This window comes from Panthera pardus, unplaced genomic scaffold (assembly GCF_024362965.1).
Source record: "Panthera pardus isolate Hobbes unplaced genomic scaffold, ASM2436296v1 HiC_scaffold_17, whole genome shotgun sequence".
NCBI lineage: Eukaryota > Metazoa > Chordata > Mammalia > Carnivora > Felidae > Panthera > Panthera pardus.
In genome coordinates, this window is record NW_026526732.1 from 75,894,187 (window position 1) to 75,912,629 (window position 18,443).

Here is an 18,443-nt window from a genome sequence, read left to right on the forward strand (position 1 = left end):
AGGACCAGTTTATGTGGCAGAGGTAGCAGACCACAGAAGAAGTGTGACCGAGCCTTTGCCTCCAGAATGAATATGGAAGTGGAGCATTCTGGAGTGTGACAGCGCCCTGCACTCCTGTCCCATTCTATCATGCCGAGGTAAAAAGTGAGAGCCCATAGCAGTGTCTAGACAGAACATAGTCTTACCTTGGACAATTTCTGTTCTCTTTGTAGACTGTGGTAGGCAGAATGCTCATCCTTAAGTGTCAATCCCTAACGCCTGCAAACTGTAATATGTTACATTAAATAGCAAAAGACTCTGCAGCTGTTAAACAAGATTTTATGATTGGGAGATTATTCTGGTTTGTGGGTGGGCCCAATCTAATCATGTGAGCCCTTAAAAGTAGCGAACTTTCTCCAGCTGGGGCAAAAAATACGGCAGAAGGGAAATTGGGCGAGATTTGAAGATTTGAAGCCCGAGAGGGACTGGTTGGGCCGGTGCTGGAGTGGCCACAAAGAAAGCACGGGAAGAAACGTGGGCAGCTTTTACAAAAAGACCAGCCCCCAGCTGACAGCTAGCAAGGAAATGGGACAAGGAAATGGGGAACTCCATCCTACAGCTGCAAGGAATTGAATCCGGCCAACAACCTCAATGACCTAGAAGCACAATCTTCCCCAGAGCCTCTAGGGAAGAGTGCAGCCTAATTGAACAACCTAATTTCAGCCTTGGGAGGCCTTCCGCAGAGGACCCAGCTGAGCCCCATTGTGCCCAGACTTCTGAGCCATGAAACTGTGAGATAATAAACGGATGCTGTTTTGAGCCACTAAGTTTGTGGTAATTTGTTCTGGCAGCAGTAGAAAACTAATACATAAACTTAATTCATTTATTTTTTGAGAGAGAGAGACAGAGAGTGTGAGCAGGAAAGGGGCAGAGAGAGAGAGAGACAGAATGTCAAGCAGGCTCCGTGCTGTCAGCACAGAGCCCAACACAGGGCTCAAACTCACAAACCATGAGATCATGACCTGAGCCAAAAACTAAGAGTTGGACGCTTAAGCAACTGAGCCACCCAGGCACCCCAAATGTTTATTTTTGAGACAGCATGAGTGGGGGAGGGTCAGAGAGAGAGGGAGACACAGAATCTGAAGCAGGCTCCAGGCTCTGAGCTGTCAGCACAGAGCCTGTCATGGGGCTGGAATCCACGGACTTCGAGATGATGACCTGAGACAAAGTCAGACGCTTAACCGACTGAACCACCCAGGTGCCCCAACATTTTTTTTTAAAGCAAGCAAGCAGAATTCTTAGGCAAAAGTGATTTTGAATTCCCTTTTCTTATTGCAAACATGTGATGTAGGAGTCTTAATGTTTGATCAAAAAAGAAGTTACAATCCATATTTCCACCTGTGCCCCTCAGTATATGGCTGTATACAATGGGAGAATGAAGCTCTATGCAGGGTATTTTCTCTCTAAGGCCTTCTAGAAGACCCTAAAGTGGAGGATGGATTTCAGTGAGATCAAGACTGTAACCAGGCTACTGTCCTAATCCAGTTAAGGGACGATAGGGCAGGGTTAGCTGCTGTGGTGAAGTCAGTTTGGAAAGAGAGACACTGGTTCCAAATGGTTCTGGAAGAGCCAGTTACGTGGAAGGTAATCCCAGTGAATCTGAGAATGCAAGAGGAGAGGCTTGGGGAGCAATGCCCATGGTAGGAGTTAATTATGGGGGAGGGGGTACTTGTGGAACATCCATGTGGCATCCAGATGTCTGGATATGGAATACTGAAGTTCAATGATTCTCAGAGACTCCAATTTGGGAATAAGGAACACACAGGTTCAGAAGATGCTTATTATGGGTTCCCTTTTGCTTTAAAACACAGAAGAGGAATGTGGAAGAAAGAAACAGGATTTTGTTTGAGGTCATTAGAAAAGGATTGGAGACAAAAAAGGACAGAAAAGATGAGACAACTGTTGGGTGAGGTGGAATTGATAGATTTACTAATAAACTACAAAACAGGCATGCCTAGAGAGTTCATGATCTCTCTTAGAGGAGAAAAAGGAGGTGGCAGGGAGGCAGAAGCTGGAGAACGTTCGTGTTAGCCACGAGGGCTCAGGACGCCTCTGTCCTGCCTGGGTGAATGACAGTGTGGCTGGAGGTGGATACCGAAGAGGAAGGCACAGGAAAGGATTCCACCAGCCACCTGCACACATGCGCCTTCATCAACTGGGTATTTGTCATTTCAGGAATGCAAATCTATTGTATTTCTCCTGAGTATATCATTCAGTGAAGATTTAGCTATTCACATCATTTTCAGGAAAATTGGAGCTGGCTCCCTGCACCCCCATTTCTGTGCACACAGAGCTGCTGTATTGACTGAGACTGAAAAAAATCTGAGTTAGCTTCAGCAGTAGCCACCCATGCATTCAACAGTTTCCTCAGGAAAAGCTCACGGTGACTCTTCTTGATACCCTCTGCTAAATCCCAATCTGTGAAAATATTTGAAGGCTGCGCACAGCAGCTGGAGGAAAGAATGAATCACCCACACACCAGAGCTCACGAGGGCTCCCTGCTGAACTACCAGCTGTGGGGAAAGCAGCCAGCCAGGGAAGGTACCATTTAGGACTCAGTGTTCTAGATGGGCTCAAAAAGAATTAAAATTTAACCCATTCCAGAGCACCAAAGGATTATTTTAGGTCATGGGACCAGATGCTACACTTTCATTACATTTCCTGATGCCCCTAATTTTGGCTAAGAATTGAAATAGTTGTTAAGATTCTCTTAGACTCTCTCACACATCTAATTGCAAGCTGCAGATATGAAATGTCTCCAGAATCTTTTCCTGCTGCCTTTTTAAGTCCCCTTTAGACACCCATCCAATATTGTTGAATTCAAACACATTTCTACCACAAGAATTAAAAAGTACTTAAGTATATGTTTATTCTACTCGGTATCAATGCCACACACACACACACACACACACACACACACACACACACAATGTTTCAATACTTAATAAGTTAAAACATTCCATGTTTTAATAGTTAATAACAAGGACATAAATGATCATTTCCTGAGTTAACAGTGCAATGTAAAATTTAATCTGTATTGCTAATAAGACATTTTACAGCATAGAAATGTGATCAAAATGATCATTTACTTTATCATGTCATAAAACACCAGAGTTTACTGTAGTACAGTGATACACTTTAAATGGTAAGGAAGTCTGTGACTCATCACAAAAGACACCTGTATGTACTTGTTGCCATGGTCGATTCCAGGTCAAATATCAATAGCAAAATAAGTTATGGTACAAAATAAAGTCAACAAGTTGCCTCTACTGAAGGAACATTTGATTTCATTGAAGAAACTGAAACCTGGATTCTAGTTAACCTTTTAGTTAGTATGTACAAAAATGTTCTCTTAAAAAATACTAAGTAATCACAAATTTAGACAAAACAGTTGAATAAAGGACAATGACAGCTCTTCATTATGCTGTAAAACTATGGATCTCCTCTTTGGAAAAGTTCCTATCATGCAGCAACCTGGAAAACAAAGAAAAAGTACATGTTTCTTTGGCAAAATGTTTAAAAATAAAGAAGATCAAAGTTGACCGTCATAACCATAGTATTTTTTCATTTTCCCCGCTTAGTATGCACTTTCTCTTCAAATATCTAGTCAGTGTTCAAATTTTCAACTGTCTCATAAATGCCATAATTCTAAGGTTTGTTTAATGCCAACTAAAATCTACTCAGTGTGATTAGCTGATGTCTTTTAGGTATCTTTCGATCTGCGAGATCCCTTCCATCTCTCTCTCTCTTCATCCTGTGATTTGTTTGTTGACAAAACCAGATTTTTAGGTCTTGCGCCACCCAGAGTCTCCATTTTGCTGCATCTCTGTGGTATACATTAATAATATGTTGCTGTGTCTCTTATTTCCCACATTTTAATAATTGGATCTCGAGGCTTGATCAGATACGGGTTCAATTCTTTTTGACAAGACTATCTCCTAGGTAGTGTTCTTCCATCAGGAGGCTCATCATACCTGGTTGCCTCTCTTTTTGGATGCTAACAACCATTGGGGATCTACGTATACACCCATTAGTTCATGAGGGACTGAAGTTGGTGATACTCCTGTAACTCTTTCTTCATTTATCAGCTGAGGAATTCTATAGAGAAAAATGAACATCTGCTAATTTATTATGTAGTTGCCCAGTGGCACACCTCACAGAAAAGGCAGACTAAATGCTTCCCCTGCCCTTTATTCACCAGTTTTCAAAGTAAGGAGTTGATCCCCCAGCACTCTATCCTCATTCTCCCAAACTGAACAAGACAAGCAGAAATGTTGTTAAAGTATAATTCAATTTGGAAAACAGTATAGAGACTGAAATCTTAGAAGTAGCTCTGTTTAAAATGCTGCTGAAACTAGAGAAGGCCAAATACCATATGATTTCACTCATGTGGAATTCAAGAAGCAAAACAAAGAAAAAAGAAACCAAAAAAAAAAAAAAAAGAAAAAAAGAAAGACTCTTAAATACAGAGAACAAACTGATGGCTGCCAGAGGGGGGCAGGGAGGGGGGTGGATGGGTGAAACAGGTTGAGCACTGAGTAATGTACAGAAATGTTGAATCATAGTGTATGCCTGAAACTAATATAACACTGTATGTTAATTATACTTCAGTAAAAAAGAAGAAAACAAAGTCGAAAATAAAAACATTTATTTAGTACTTGCTATATATGTAGTCACTGTGCTATGCACTTCACATTCCTAAGTATTATAATTTATTCCCTTGTACAGGTGAGTGCACTAAAGCTTAGAAAGGTTAAGTATTTGGTTCTAGGACACGTGACTTGTGATTACAGATGCTTACAAGTGGCAGAGCTGGGATTCAAACTCAAATTAGCGGCTTCTAGGCATACACACATATTCAGACAAAGTAAGGGTGTGAGCAGGAGTCATGGGGCCAACTCCGTGCAATGGTCAAGCCTCTCACTGTTTGGACTCACCTACCTTTCTAGCCACACTTTCTGTCCCTGCCTGGCCACACCAGGCTAGTCTTCTGCATACCTGCCCCTTAATGGGTCTGCTTGTTCCTCGGCCCATCCAACCCTTCCCCGCTTCCTGTGACTGGCAACATTTTGGCTGTCACTCAAACAACAGGTCTTGCCTCTTCCTGAATTTCCTTAACACTTGGTTTCCACCTCTAGTAAGAGGGTTTATGATATTCAGAGTCGTATTTTAGTTATTAATGCACGCATTTGCTTCCACCACTAGACAGTGTGGGCCTCAATACCAGAGCCTGTTTTATTCATCTGTGCCACAAACACAGTGGGGATTTGGTAGATGAAAGTACCTTTACTGAGCAAGTGATTATCTTGCTCTTTATATCACAATAAAATCAGTTTCTGAGTCTTTCTCTTATCATATCATACAAACCTAACGAATTTTCACCAAATATGGAGACTGTGTTTGAAATGGTTATACTTCTGTAGCAGACATGAGATTCATTTTGGAGGGCCTGAAGGAGTGAGAATCGCCCCCAAAGGAGTCATTTTTCAGGACAGCAAAACCTATGATCTAATAAGAGACCCACGTAAATGTCAAGTAAGAGACACAAGACATTCATTAAGATGATCGAGACGAGGAAATCAAAGAAACAGGAGTCCTAAATTACAAGTCACAGGGCAGAGGCTATGAACTGCCAAGTACAGGCATGTTCAGAGATACTGTGGATTCAGCTTGCAGACCACTGCAATAAAGTAAATATCAAAATAGGGCGAGTCAAATGAATTGTTTTGTTTTCCAATGCATAGCAAAGTTCTATTTACACTACAGTCTATTCAGTGTGCAACAGCATTGTGTCTAAAAAACAATGTACATACCTTAATTAAAAAAATACTTCACTGCTAAAAAAAAATGCTAACCATCGTCTGGGCTCTCAGCAAGTTGCAATCACTGATCACAGATCACCACAACACACGTGAGAATAATGAAAAAGAGTGAAATACTGTGACAATTACCAAAATGTGACACAGAAACACTGTTGGCAGGACAGCAACAATGGACTTGTGTGATGCAGGGTTGCCACAATCTGCATTATGTAACAAAAATGCAGTATGTGTGAAGCACAGTAAGTAGAGAGAAATAAAAAAAAGGTATGTCTGTACTATTTGAATTAAGCTACATCTCACAAGGCAATTCTGTACAGCATGTTCAACTGTGAGCAAAAGCAGGGATCCATACAGGACCAGTGATCCCCCTGAGCAATTCCTGGCAAGCCAGCTAGCAGCATGGAAAGATTAGCTCTGAGGTAAAGCTGAGAAAATAAAGCTGTAGAGATTACATTCAATTTTATAAATGCAGAAGTACTAGGATCTTGGCTATCTTCTATTCAATTACACATAGACTGAGGCTCCGGAATGCAAGGAAGTGGGTATGCAAATGAAGAGCCTGCAAATAGCCCATTGTTCAAGGGAGAAAACAACACACTTCTAATAGGAGGCTGTACCAGGGATTCTTCCTCAGTCAGTTAATTGGGCTAAATGGCCTTAAAGACACAGTCTCTTTCAATGCTGAAGAGTTTATGATTCACATCATTTAAAATGATAATTAAACTGCAGTCTGCTATGAAGTAAGCATTAAGATACATCTAAAATAGCAGTGCCAGGGCGCCTGGGTGGCTCAGTCAGTTAAGCGGTTAAGCGTCCAACTTCGGCTCAGGACATGATCTTGGGGCTTCGGAGTTCGAGCCCCGCGTCGGGCTCTGTGCTGACGGCCTGGAGCCTGGAGCCTCCTTCGGATTCTGGGTCTCCCTCTCTCTGCCCCTTCCCCAGCTCACACTCTTTCTTTCTCTCAAGAAAAATAAACATTAAAAAAAAATTTTTTTTAAATAGCAGTGTCAACAAAGTAAAAGAATGTAGCCTTTAGCCTTTTTCTTTCTGAAAAACTATTTTACTTCAAATCATACTGTTAGTCTTCACTATAAATTTAATAGTTTTATTTCAGCTTTGAAAGATTAAAAGTTTAAACAGTAATTTTTTAAAAAATTTGAAGTTGAGAGTGCTTATACAAAAGAACATTTTTTCTGAAGGTATTACAATCCAGAAATAAAATTCAATTTAATTAAAATACTTTTTTAAATGCAACATAGAGAGAAACATTTCTCAATGCATGTACTGAGGTCAATATGTTTCTTAATTAAAATTAAAAATGGTGAGAGAGAAAAGTAACCAGAAAATGTGAGGTTTAGTCATATCTCAAACAAGGAAAAACAGGGTAGTTGAGGCAGTCATATTTTAAAATCACCTATACACCCAACAGTGCCTACATAAATAATGAAATATTTTAAAGTGTCATTTTAGATTTAAATCAGAGCCAGGTGAATTTCGAGTAAGATGAACACTACCATTGATGCTTCGCCATCCAGTGTCAACTTGGAGTCTTAGCTTATTTATGTTCTAGTCTCTCCTTTTGTCTTGACGTCTGGCTTTCAATCCCTGTATTATTTACTAGCTTTTGCCTAACTGCAGAGAATGAAGAAAGGTGGAAAGCTGCAACGAGATGAACAATGCTTATTAATTATGTCCCAGATAAGAAAAGTGGCACCATGTATCCACACTGCCAGTCATTAGCAATGATCATCATCCACATCTAACTCTATGCATAATCCTGGCCTCCAACCTCTCACCTGCATGAAGGTTAAAAACTACTATTTTCTTAGGCTGTAACCAACTACTGTAGTGCAGGTTTGTATGAATGGGAAGAACAGAGCTAAGTCGATTGCTTCTTACGGAAGATTTTCATTTCACAGTGTTGGGTATTCTTTTCCGTACCACATTGCTACTCACCGTATTCCTTGTTCTGTAAATGGGGTTGGTCCACAGATGAGGACTTTGGATTTGTCTGAACTTCTTTTCAAAAATTCAGAAAGAAGAGCTGGTGAAATGTGTCCCCATTTGCCATTCCATTCAGAAGTGGGTGCTGAGAGAACAAATTCAACATCAAATCTGGAGGAAAGAAACATTTTTTTAAGTCTATTATTTGAACATATTATTAGCATGTTTTAAGTTCATGAAAACATTTTCTTTTTTTCCCCTTGAGAACAACTGAATACCTAAACTGTAGTGTATGAAGTGTATAAATTGATACACTTGCTAGAAAAGCACTAGAACAGATGATAAGCAAAAGTTTAACAAAAACATATAGGTAAATCCATATTTACTAAGGGTTAACTTTTGCTACGAATAAGAAGAGTGATCTGGCGTTATTTACTGAACTCACTAGAAAGAGAGTTCCAAGGGATCTCAAAGCACTCCACATTTCTATTCATAATCTGCCTGTATAAATCACAGAACAGAGCAATTACCAGTGGCATGTGCGTTTTAATCTCCGACCCAAACCTCTCCAAGGAGTTCCAGACCCAAGAGCCTACTGGATTCATTTCTTGCTGTCTTCAACATCAACTTATGATCTCCCTATCCCACACCCGAGGTTATCTTTGTGAACGGCGCCATGGTCCACTTGGTTGCAAAAGCCAGGAGCTTGGGATTCATCCAGGAGACCTTTCTCTGCCTCACCTGCCATAAGCATATCCTCACCAAGTCCTGGCTCCTAACTGTGTCTACTTGGCTCAGTCTTCACGTGCTGCCCATCCTCTTCCTGAAATGCTTCTACTAAGCAACCCCCCCCCCCCTTCAGTTCTTAGCTCAAGCATCATTTCCAAAGGGGGAAGCACTGCAGCCCACAGTGCTCTGTTGTATGTGTTGTAGGAATGCTTTCCTTTCCCTTTTCTTTGCAGCCCTTACTTCAGCCTGTAAATATGTGGTGATCAACATGATTATCCTATTAATGTCTACCTTGCCCGCTACATCATAAGCTCCATGAGAGCAAGGATCACACTCTGGCTGTCACTGCATCCCTAGTGGCCAACACACAGGAGGCATTCAGATACTAAGAAATGAAACACATGAAAGAAAAAAAAAATGGGTACAGAATTAAAATGAGAGATAAGAACATCAAACCAAATCTCACAACGTACTCCAGACCATTTCTTCCCACAGCTCTGTGATCTGTTAAGTGAATTGCTGGTAAAGAATCACAGTAAATTAAAAATGTTATGTTGTACCTGGTCTCCATTGTAGCAAACACAATTCATTCTTAACCATTTTTAGCAGATCAAATGACTTTCTACATTTCCTAGTGAATAACTGAGATGCTTTCTCAAGACGAGCAGAAATAAATCATACGTTAACATCAATCTTAAGAAAAAGTAGAAGCGAACAGTTTCTCTTGTGAGGGGGCCCAGGGAGCCAAATGTCAGAACAGAAACAAGACGTGGCCGGTGCCGCTGCCCTCACGTCGCTGTGCGACAGCTTAGGTAAGGTGCCTGCAAACTGACTGGCACAGAGCAGCACAGGCCAACGCTGAGTGTCTGCAGGGGCTCGGAGAACCAGTCCAGGCTCTCACCCAGACCCAGGCCTCTTGGTCTTATTTGTTCATTTGCAGAATGAGATGGGAAAACTATATCATCTCTGTTCTAATATTCTGATTTTATATTTAAAAACCCTACAGAATTATGTTCTATTTCTTACCTTTAAGGTCCCCATGTGGTTTTAGCAGCAATCTATTCTACTCTGTACAAAACAGTTTCCCCAAATACTTTCTTTCACTAACTTATTTTTCGTTGCTGGCATTTAAAATTTAAAATAGTTTTAGATAATTCCAGAATGTACTATTTGTACACTGTTCTGGGTTTGGCTTGAGGTAAGTGTGCAAAAATACTTGAAGGAATAAAGAAACTTATTTACAAAGAAGCCATATTGGCTAAAAAACAAACAAACAAACAAACAAAAAAAACCAAAAATGTGCCTGGAAGAACAAAGTCATATGCTGGCATCTATGAAATCACATTAAAAAATGTACGTGAATTCATAAGTGCATTTTTCTGAGAAGATCCATAGCCTTTCATCATCAAAGCAGATCATCAAAGGAGACCCAAAAGCAACTGCAGAACCATTATGTTAAGACATTTCCAATTATACACAGACAACTGGATAAAAGATTGCAATTACCTGGTTAAATTAAAAATAAAAACTTGTCTCCTCTGGCTCTATTTCCAACAAGTTGGTCACTGGAATAAAACTGCTAAGATCTATAAATTAATACTGGTGTCCCTCTCACCTAATTTTCCTTTACTGAGATATTTAAAAGAAAAAAAAAAAAAAAGCCTAGTCATTGGCATACCTTCTGCAGGCATCTACTAAAGGGTGATAAATAACTGAGATCCTTACATAAAGGGTGTAACCTTCCCATGCATTTCGTATTTATTCACACAGCGGTCCCTTGGCCATAATTTTTGGGCACTTAATGGAAAAAACACACAGCCACATGGATATAATTTTTAGGGATATTGTGAAGAGGATGCTCTCCTGCTTAGCCGCTACAGGATTAGAAGAGCTTAAAGTGGGATAGGAGCAATACCAAATTAAGACTCAGGAATATTTTAAAGAAGCATTCCTTTTTATCATATTAAGATACAGATGATTACTATGGAATCCTCTCTTCTGGGTTATTATGAATAAGGGCCAATTTGCTGTATGCAACAATTATAGCCGTGAGGCGTAAGAGTAAATGTTCTGAAACTCTTTTCTGCCCTGTGATCTCAACATGCAGGAAAGGACTAGAACTCTTGAGAAGGTTACCTGAAAATAAATTTAGATAATCTATTAAGTGCAAACAAAGCAACATAAAAAGAGAGCAAGTGGGCGAGAGAAAGTAGACCTGCTTCTGGTAAATACCTATGTGGTCTAAATGTCAATGGAAGTAAACAAGCTGGTGAAAATAATTACTATTTTTTTTTCAATATATGAAGTTTATTGTCAAATTGGTTTCCATACAACACCCAGTGCTCACCCCAAAAGGTGCCCTCCTCAATACCCATCACCCACCCTCTCCTCCCTCCCACTCCCCAACAACCCTCAGTTTGTTCTCAGTTTTTAAGAGTCTCTTATGCTTTGGCTCTCTTCCACTCTAACCTCTTTTTTTTTCCCTTCCCCTCCCCCATGGGTTTCTGTTAAGTTTCTCAGGATCCACATAAGAGTGAAACCATATGGTAAGTGTCTTTCTCTGTATGGCTTATTTCACTTAGCATAACACCCTCCAGTTCCATCCATGTTGCTACAAAGGGCCATATTTCATTCTTTCTCATTGCCACGTAGTACTCCATTGTGTATATAAACCACAATTTCTTTATCCATTCATCAGTTGATGGACATTTAGGCTCTATCCATAATTTGGCTATTGTTGAGAGTGCTGCTATAAACATTGGGGTACAAGTGCCCCTATGCATCAGTACTCCTGTATTCCTTGGGTAAATTCCTAGCAGTGCTATTGCTGGGTCATAGGGTAGGTCTATTTTTAATTTTTTGAGGAACCTCCACACTGTTTTCCAGAGCGGCTGCACCAATTTGCATTCCCACCAACAGTGCAAGAGGGTTCCCGTTTCTCCACATCCTCTCCAGCATCTATAGTCTCCTGATTTGTTCATTTTGGCCACTCTGACTGGCGTGAGGTGATATCTGAGTGTGGTTTTGATTTGTATTTCCCTGATAAGGAGGGATGTTGAGCATCTTTTCATGTGCCTGGTTGGCCATCTGGATGTCTTCTTTAGAGAAGTATCTATTCATGTTGAAAATAATTATTTTAAAGTAGACTGATAATGATCCAAGATGAAAAGTCTTGAAATACAAATGTATGCATTCAATCTAAAATGACTGCAGAGCCTGCAGTCATGAACAACTGATTCCCTCCCCCTCCGGCCAATCAGCTTCCAAAATGTACCTCCTTCACATTTCTTACACATATCTCCTGCCTTCCTATTTTTACTGCCACAACTCTGCAATAGGCCTTTATATCTCTCGACTAAAATACTGCTCTAATATCCTTAGCCCTAATCTATCTGACACATCATGGCTATATTAGTTCTTCTAAAAACCCAGAACCCATCTTACAACTTTCTGCTCAGAAAGCTTCTGTGATTAGTCACTGCCTAGAGAAGGGTATTTCAGGGTATTTGGAGCCCCAGCTTTTCCTGATTTCTCTAGATAAAGAAAAATACTAGATCATAAGGTATTTGTCTTTCTCTGACTGACTTACTTTGCTTAGCATTAAACTCTCTAGCTCCATCCATGTTATTGCAAATGGCAAGATTTCATTTTTTGATGGATGAACAATACCACATGATTTCACTCATATGTGGAACTTAAGAAACAAAACAAACACACAAAAAGAGAGAGAGAAACCGAGAAGCCACTCTTAACTATAGAGAACAAACTGGTGGTTACCAGAGGGGAGGTGGGTGGGAAGATGGGTGAAACAGGTGAAGGGGATTAAGAGCCCACCCATCATAACGAGCACTGAGTAACGTACAGAATTCCTGAATCACTATATTGTATACCTGTATGTTAACCATACTGGAATCAAAATAAAAACCAATAAAAAAGAGAAAAATACTAGAAACAACAGGAAAACTGGTTATTTGCTCATAGGGTAATAATTCACAAAATAAACAGGTAGGGGTTAAAATTTGATAAAATATACATATTACGGAGACATTTCTCAAAATGAATCTGATGAAACACTAGTGTTCTTCGAGATGTGAGTGGTAATCCATGAGAGAAGGCTAACCTCTCAAATGAGTTTGGGACTACTGGGTTAAGAAAAGTTAAATAGATTTCTTCAGAATTTCTCAAAACCTTGAATATGCTAACTTCGCAACAAATCTTCAAGAAGGTAATATAGTACACATTCTGTCTCAGACTTATTTAATCACAGAGCCCTTTGGTCAGGGGAACACATGGACATTTAAAAAAACACATTCCAAGAAACACACCATTTGAGGAACATCTGGGAGGAAGAAAGTCCCTTATGGGTCCATATTAGGGGCCCACATATTTGAGCACATCACAGGCTGGAGAAAAAGAAAGGGGTTCAGGCACATTTCCAATGTACTTGTGCCTCTGAGATCATCGGCATCTGCTATCTCAATTAGACTGAAACATCGCTAGTCTTAATGCTGACACCAGGGTACAGAAACATAGTCATTATCTACAGACCCTGTCAGTAATAAAGGGAGATGTGCTTCCCAGGTTGCCGGAACTTCCCATGTACTAAGTGTAATACAGGAATTATGCTTAAGGTCTTCCATTGCCAGATTTTAACTACCCTGTTTCGTTGACTGTAAAATAAGAGGATTAGAAGTGATCCCCACTAAGATTCCTTCTAATATGGATATAATTAATGGTTTTATTTTCACAAAGTTATTTCACATTGTTTTCCTTTCCACACACAGTTCAACATAATTGGACTCAACATACTGGCCCTCTTGGTTTTTTGCTTATAAAAAATCCTATTATACAAATTTCTTTTCCTGTTCACAGAAATGCTAATTGCTCCCCAAAGCCCAGACCTTCCTCTATGAAGCTTTGACATCCCACCCTCACAAAAACAGAATCACTCCTCCTCCTAGACTTCTAGAACATATGACTCATTCCTCTCAAGACTTTACACTTACTGCCGAACTTGAGAACTTCACCACCACTTGGGGATTCTTACTCATTTTGTATCTTTCCCCAACATTAAGCACATTTTGCAAAGAGTGAGCACACAAGTGACTGAAGTGATGTGCCTGGTCCACCGGTGCCCATAACGGGGTACACAATCCCCTGTCCTTGTGCTACTTGGAATCCCTTTCTCTTTCGCCTTCCCTTATGCCCTAAACATTAACCTCATCCTTTCTAAAGGAAAAAGAATGACACTAACATATCAAGTGTGGGGAGTACAATATTCTGTGCTTGGTAATTTACCTTTCTCGAGGCTATTTGTCAAAATGTATCAATAGCCTTGGTATTCTGTGACCTGATGATTCTTCTGATGAATTTTTATCCTGCATATGGAGGTACAAAGCAGCTTGTAATCACTATGCCAAACAGCAGGGGACTGGTTAAATAAGTCATGGTATGGTTACATGACTGCATATAGTGCAGCTATTAAAAATCATGGTAACGTGCCAGTTTTCCCAACTGGCACTACTGGAATTTGGGGCTGGTTATTTGTTGTGGGAGATTGTTGTGTGTATGCAGTATGTTGCAGCATTCCTGGACTCTACCAACTAGATGCCCTCCGTTGTGATGATAAAAAATGTTTTCAGACATAAATGTCCCCTAAAGTCATTGGAACAGGGTGGAGAGGCAGACTGAGGTGGCAGACAAAAACTGGTTTAAAATATTTGACACACAGGGGCGCCTGGGTGGCTCAGTCGGTTGGGCGTCTGACTTCGGCTCAGGTCATGATCTCACAGTCCGTGAGTTTGAGCCCCGCGTCGGGCTCCGTGCTGACAGCTCGGAGCCTGGAGCCTGCTTCTGATTCTGTCTCCCTCTCTCTGACTCTCCCCCTTTCATGCTCTGTCTCTCTCTGTCTCAAAAATAAACAAACATTAAAATATTCGACACACAGAATGTGCATAATATACTAAGTAGAAAATGTAGTTATAAAAAGTTTAATCAGTATGTCTACATTATTTAAAAATTTTTTTCTAATGTTTTTTAATTTATTTTTGACAGAGAGAAAGAGAGAGAGAATGTCAAGCAGGGGAGGGGCAGAGAGACAGAAACACAGAATCTGAAGCAGGCTCTAGGCTCTGAGTTGTCAGCACAGAGCCCAACATGGAGCTTGAACTCATGAACTGCGAAATCATGATCTGAGCTGAAGTCGTTTGCTTAACTGACTGAACTACTCAGGAGCCCTAAGACTACATTATTTAAAAAACAAAATAAAAAGATGAGTGTGTATAAGTGCACACATGTGTGTGTCAGAGAGCAAGACAAGGAGATAGCTTTATTAAAAGAAGGTTATTTTCTCCAAAAATGACTGTTTTGAAAGGGAAGGGAAAATAAATACCTGTTAAATTTATATATTACAGGGGTGCCTGGGTAGCTCAGTCGGTTGAGCGTCTGACTTCGGCTCAGGTCATGATCTTGTGGTTCATGAGTTTGAGCCCTGCGTCAGGCTCTGTGCTGACGGCTCAGAGCCTGGAGCCTGCTTCGGATTCTGTGCCTCCCTCTCTCTCTGCCCCAACCCACACACATTCTGTCTCTGTCTCTCTCAAAAATAAACATTAAAAAAAAAATTATATATTACAAAATGTTGTCCAGAGGTCAATCTCAATGTCAAGCTATCCCGCCCCTCAAAAATCATTTTGCAAAAGCTAAGAACTCACAGAGCTAGGGCATTCTACTGGGATGGGACCTCATGCATAACACTGTTCAGAGGTCAAGAGACAGATAAACGAAATTTAATTTGGATCCCAGTTTACATAGTAATTAACTATAGCTACTACCACACATTTTTGCCTTCTGTTTCCTCTCAAATTTCTTAAGAAAAATAAATGTGTGAGATTTTGCTAGATTTGAAATGTTGTGAATGGAGTCCTAACTACTGGACATATTTGGATAAAATTCAAGTAAGCTGTTTTCTGTTCAAATTTTATATTTAATGACATGGAAACTTGACTGAAATAGAAACATCCCATAAAAGTACTTATAGTGTACCTGTGTTTTGCAATTCTATTAAGTTTAGCAATGTGGGTAAATGAGGAGATACATTCCCTGGATTGTATGAGAAAATAAGCCAACATAGTATCTTGTTCACTGTTGTGCCCCTGTGTAGAGAGGCACATAGCAGAGCTCACATTTATTTAATGAATGAATGAATGTTACAAATACGCTAATTATGGGCTAGGCACCTACACAAACTGTCTCACTGACCCCTGTAGCCAAATAATTCTATGATGTAGGTAATTGATATCCTTATTTCTACAAGCGGAAAAACTGAGGCTCAGTCAGATCAAATAACTTGCCCAAGGTCACAAGGTTAGTAAGGTCCCATTATGCAATGATTTTTCTAAGAATTTCATCTGTTAATATTATCTAGATAAACTTGGAGGACAAGCATAGCATGCTTGCTGAAAATCAGAGTATTAGATCATATCTTAGCCTCAATATCCATCCTATCTGTCCCTTCTTGTTCCACAAGGACTGAGTGGAAGGCTGAGACCTAATCCTACAGAGTAAGGTATTTCACTTGCTTTAACTACAAAATTTAGAAGGATTTTTTAAAAGATATTTACAACCCAATAATTATTTTAATATGTTCAGGTGTCACATTTTGTCATCAGAAACTTTATTACTAAAATTAGGAGTGATACAGGAAAGTCAAGATGTAGGAAAGGATGGTTTAATACATAAAAGATGCCCTTAAATACTAACTAAAATACAGATGTGACTAATTAAAATAACCTTATATTAAATCTGAGTTTTTACTTTCCTTTTTTGTATGGGACTCAACAATAGTGCTAAAAACCCATCAATAAGCCTTTAAGGCTGGGTTTCTCATAAAGCCTCAGAATATGGTAACATTCCTGGTAAACATTCCATACAAGCATGGCCTTTTTGTTTTCCAGTGAGGGCATGACACGAGTCTCCAGGGAGCGGCAATCATACAACACTAGAAGTCCGTGCCAACAGAGTGCCTCAAGCAAGGACAATTATGTCTCCAAGAAGAAGGAGGAGGTTAGCGAGTAGAGAGAGCAAGCACCCAGGAGCACGAAGGGAGGGCAAGAAGAGAAACAGAAGGAGAAGAGGGAGGATAAAGGTAGGCCAGAAGTCAGAGCGCCATCACTTCTCTCAGCAAGCTGGAGAGTCCACTCACCTGGTGAGTGCTGTTAGAGCCAGGCATCCAGATATGAAAAAAAAGGGGCCTTTCCTCACCCTCAGTATTCCAGCCTATGCAATCCACCAACCCAAATTATGTAGACCAAAACAAACAGAATGAAACAAAAGAAAACACACTTTATGTTCAGAGGCTGTCAACACATTTCTTTTTACCAAGTACTTCTTAAATCAAGTTTAGCTCCTACTGAAAGTCTAAAAGTACAATGTCTGTTCATGAAAATAATAGCAAATGGATCCTCTCGTACAAGGGAACTATGTTCAAAAATAACTTTGTCAAAACGCTGCCAGAAACATTTTTTTTAAAACAACCCTACAGTTAAAAAGCTTAGCAATGCTGTTTAAATTCTTTTAAATGTTTGATCAGGAAAACAGGAGCTGAGTTAATGCAGAAATGAAACGCATGTACGTAGAGTTCTTCTAAGCCACAATTCAAATATCTGAGGTAGGGCTTCAGTTTCCAAAGCAGTTACACAATCTTCTCCAATCCTCACATTAGCCTTATGAAGTAAGTAGGAAAGATGTCATTATTTCATTTGGAAGATAAAGAGACAGGCCCACAGAGCTAAGTAATTTTTGAGTAAGGTCCAAGCTGGTGAAGGGTAGAATGAAAACCAGAATTTAGGCTTTAGGCTTTGTGGTACATGCCTAACTTTCCACTTTCAAAAGTGTGAAAAAGACGTTTGAAAACCTAGGAATTTGTATTTCTTTAAATCATGCTCTAAACTGTTGTACGGCTACCTAAATACAAATACTTTTAAGTTTATGGTTTAAGTATGTAAGAAGACTCAATACTTCAAGGATAAGTGAGTCAGGTCATCTTTAATTTGTGAACGTTATTTATGAAGAGAGAGAGGGGAAGAGGATGGAAGACAGGAGGGAGGAAAAACGAAAGGTGGCCATTCATTCCCACAGCAAGGATGTTTGGAAAGTAGTCACAAGAAACGGAGTCCCAGAACAGCTGAGTTGTTGACATCTTTAACTCGAACTTTCAAAAAGCCTGGAATTTTATCTGTCCTGTACAATCTTAAACATACTTACTTCAGATATTTTGTGTGAAGTCCTTATGAAGTCCTGAATTTCTTAAACATAGCTTTGGATGACTACAGATATGCTTTACAAAGTATGACAGCTCCTCCAATTCACTCTTCCAAACAATACCTTCAGAATTTCCTGCTGCTTTTAACTCTCTTTAGGGGAGATAGGGCATATGCCCATTTCAACTATCTAATTTCAGCTGACTGTGCTAGGGCTTTCTTCAATGAGACAGATTCCCATGCTTTCTCATTCTACCAGAGTTCAGCCTGGCTCAAACTTTTTTCTATTGCCTATGCCAGCATTCCCCAAGGTGCGTACTGAGGACCACCAGTATTAACAGCTATTAATGACTTAATGTAGACAAACAAAAATGAAGAAAATCTTAACTGAACATACATAAGGAAGACCCCCTCTGAAAAGTCACAAAGGCTCTAAGAAATCTTATAGTAAGGAAATATATTTATTTTTCTTGATCCATCTTATCACATTTATTTGATTTGCACCCACTATAGCAAGAAAATCTTGAATCATCAAATTGGCTATACTAGATCATTTTCAGTGAAACTCAACTCAGAATAAGTAACACGTTAAAACATAACGTCCAGTATATATTTTATCAATACATATATGATGTCGTATTAATCTTACCGA

The 18,443-nt window shown here is 39.7% G+C and overlaps 1 protein-coding gene across 3 annotated transcripts in view; it reads right to left on the bottom strand.

Annotated features, from left to right (window-relative positions):
* Positions 1-2,984: 2,984 nt before the first annotated feature.
* The window catches only part of LOC109263360 (cytochrome b5 reductase 4), a 105,562-nt gene continuing 90,103 nt past the window's right edge, over positions 2,985-18,443 (bottom strand). The window contains exons 15-16 of one of the 3 annotated variants that reach the window (XM_019442768.2): positions 7,818-7,976; positions 2,985-3,513 (exon numbers count right to left, since the gene is read on the bottom strand). In XM_019442768.2, the coding sequence (XP_019298313.2) occupies positions 3,459-3,513; positions 7,818-7,976 (214 nt within the window). In that variant the 3' untranslated portion in view covers positions 2,985-3,458. Of the gene's footprint in view, positions 3,514-3,573; positions 4,138-7,817; positions 7,977-18,443 lie in introns of those variants that run through there. The other 2 variants (XM_019442769.2, XM_019442767.2) reach the window with 2 other exon arrangements.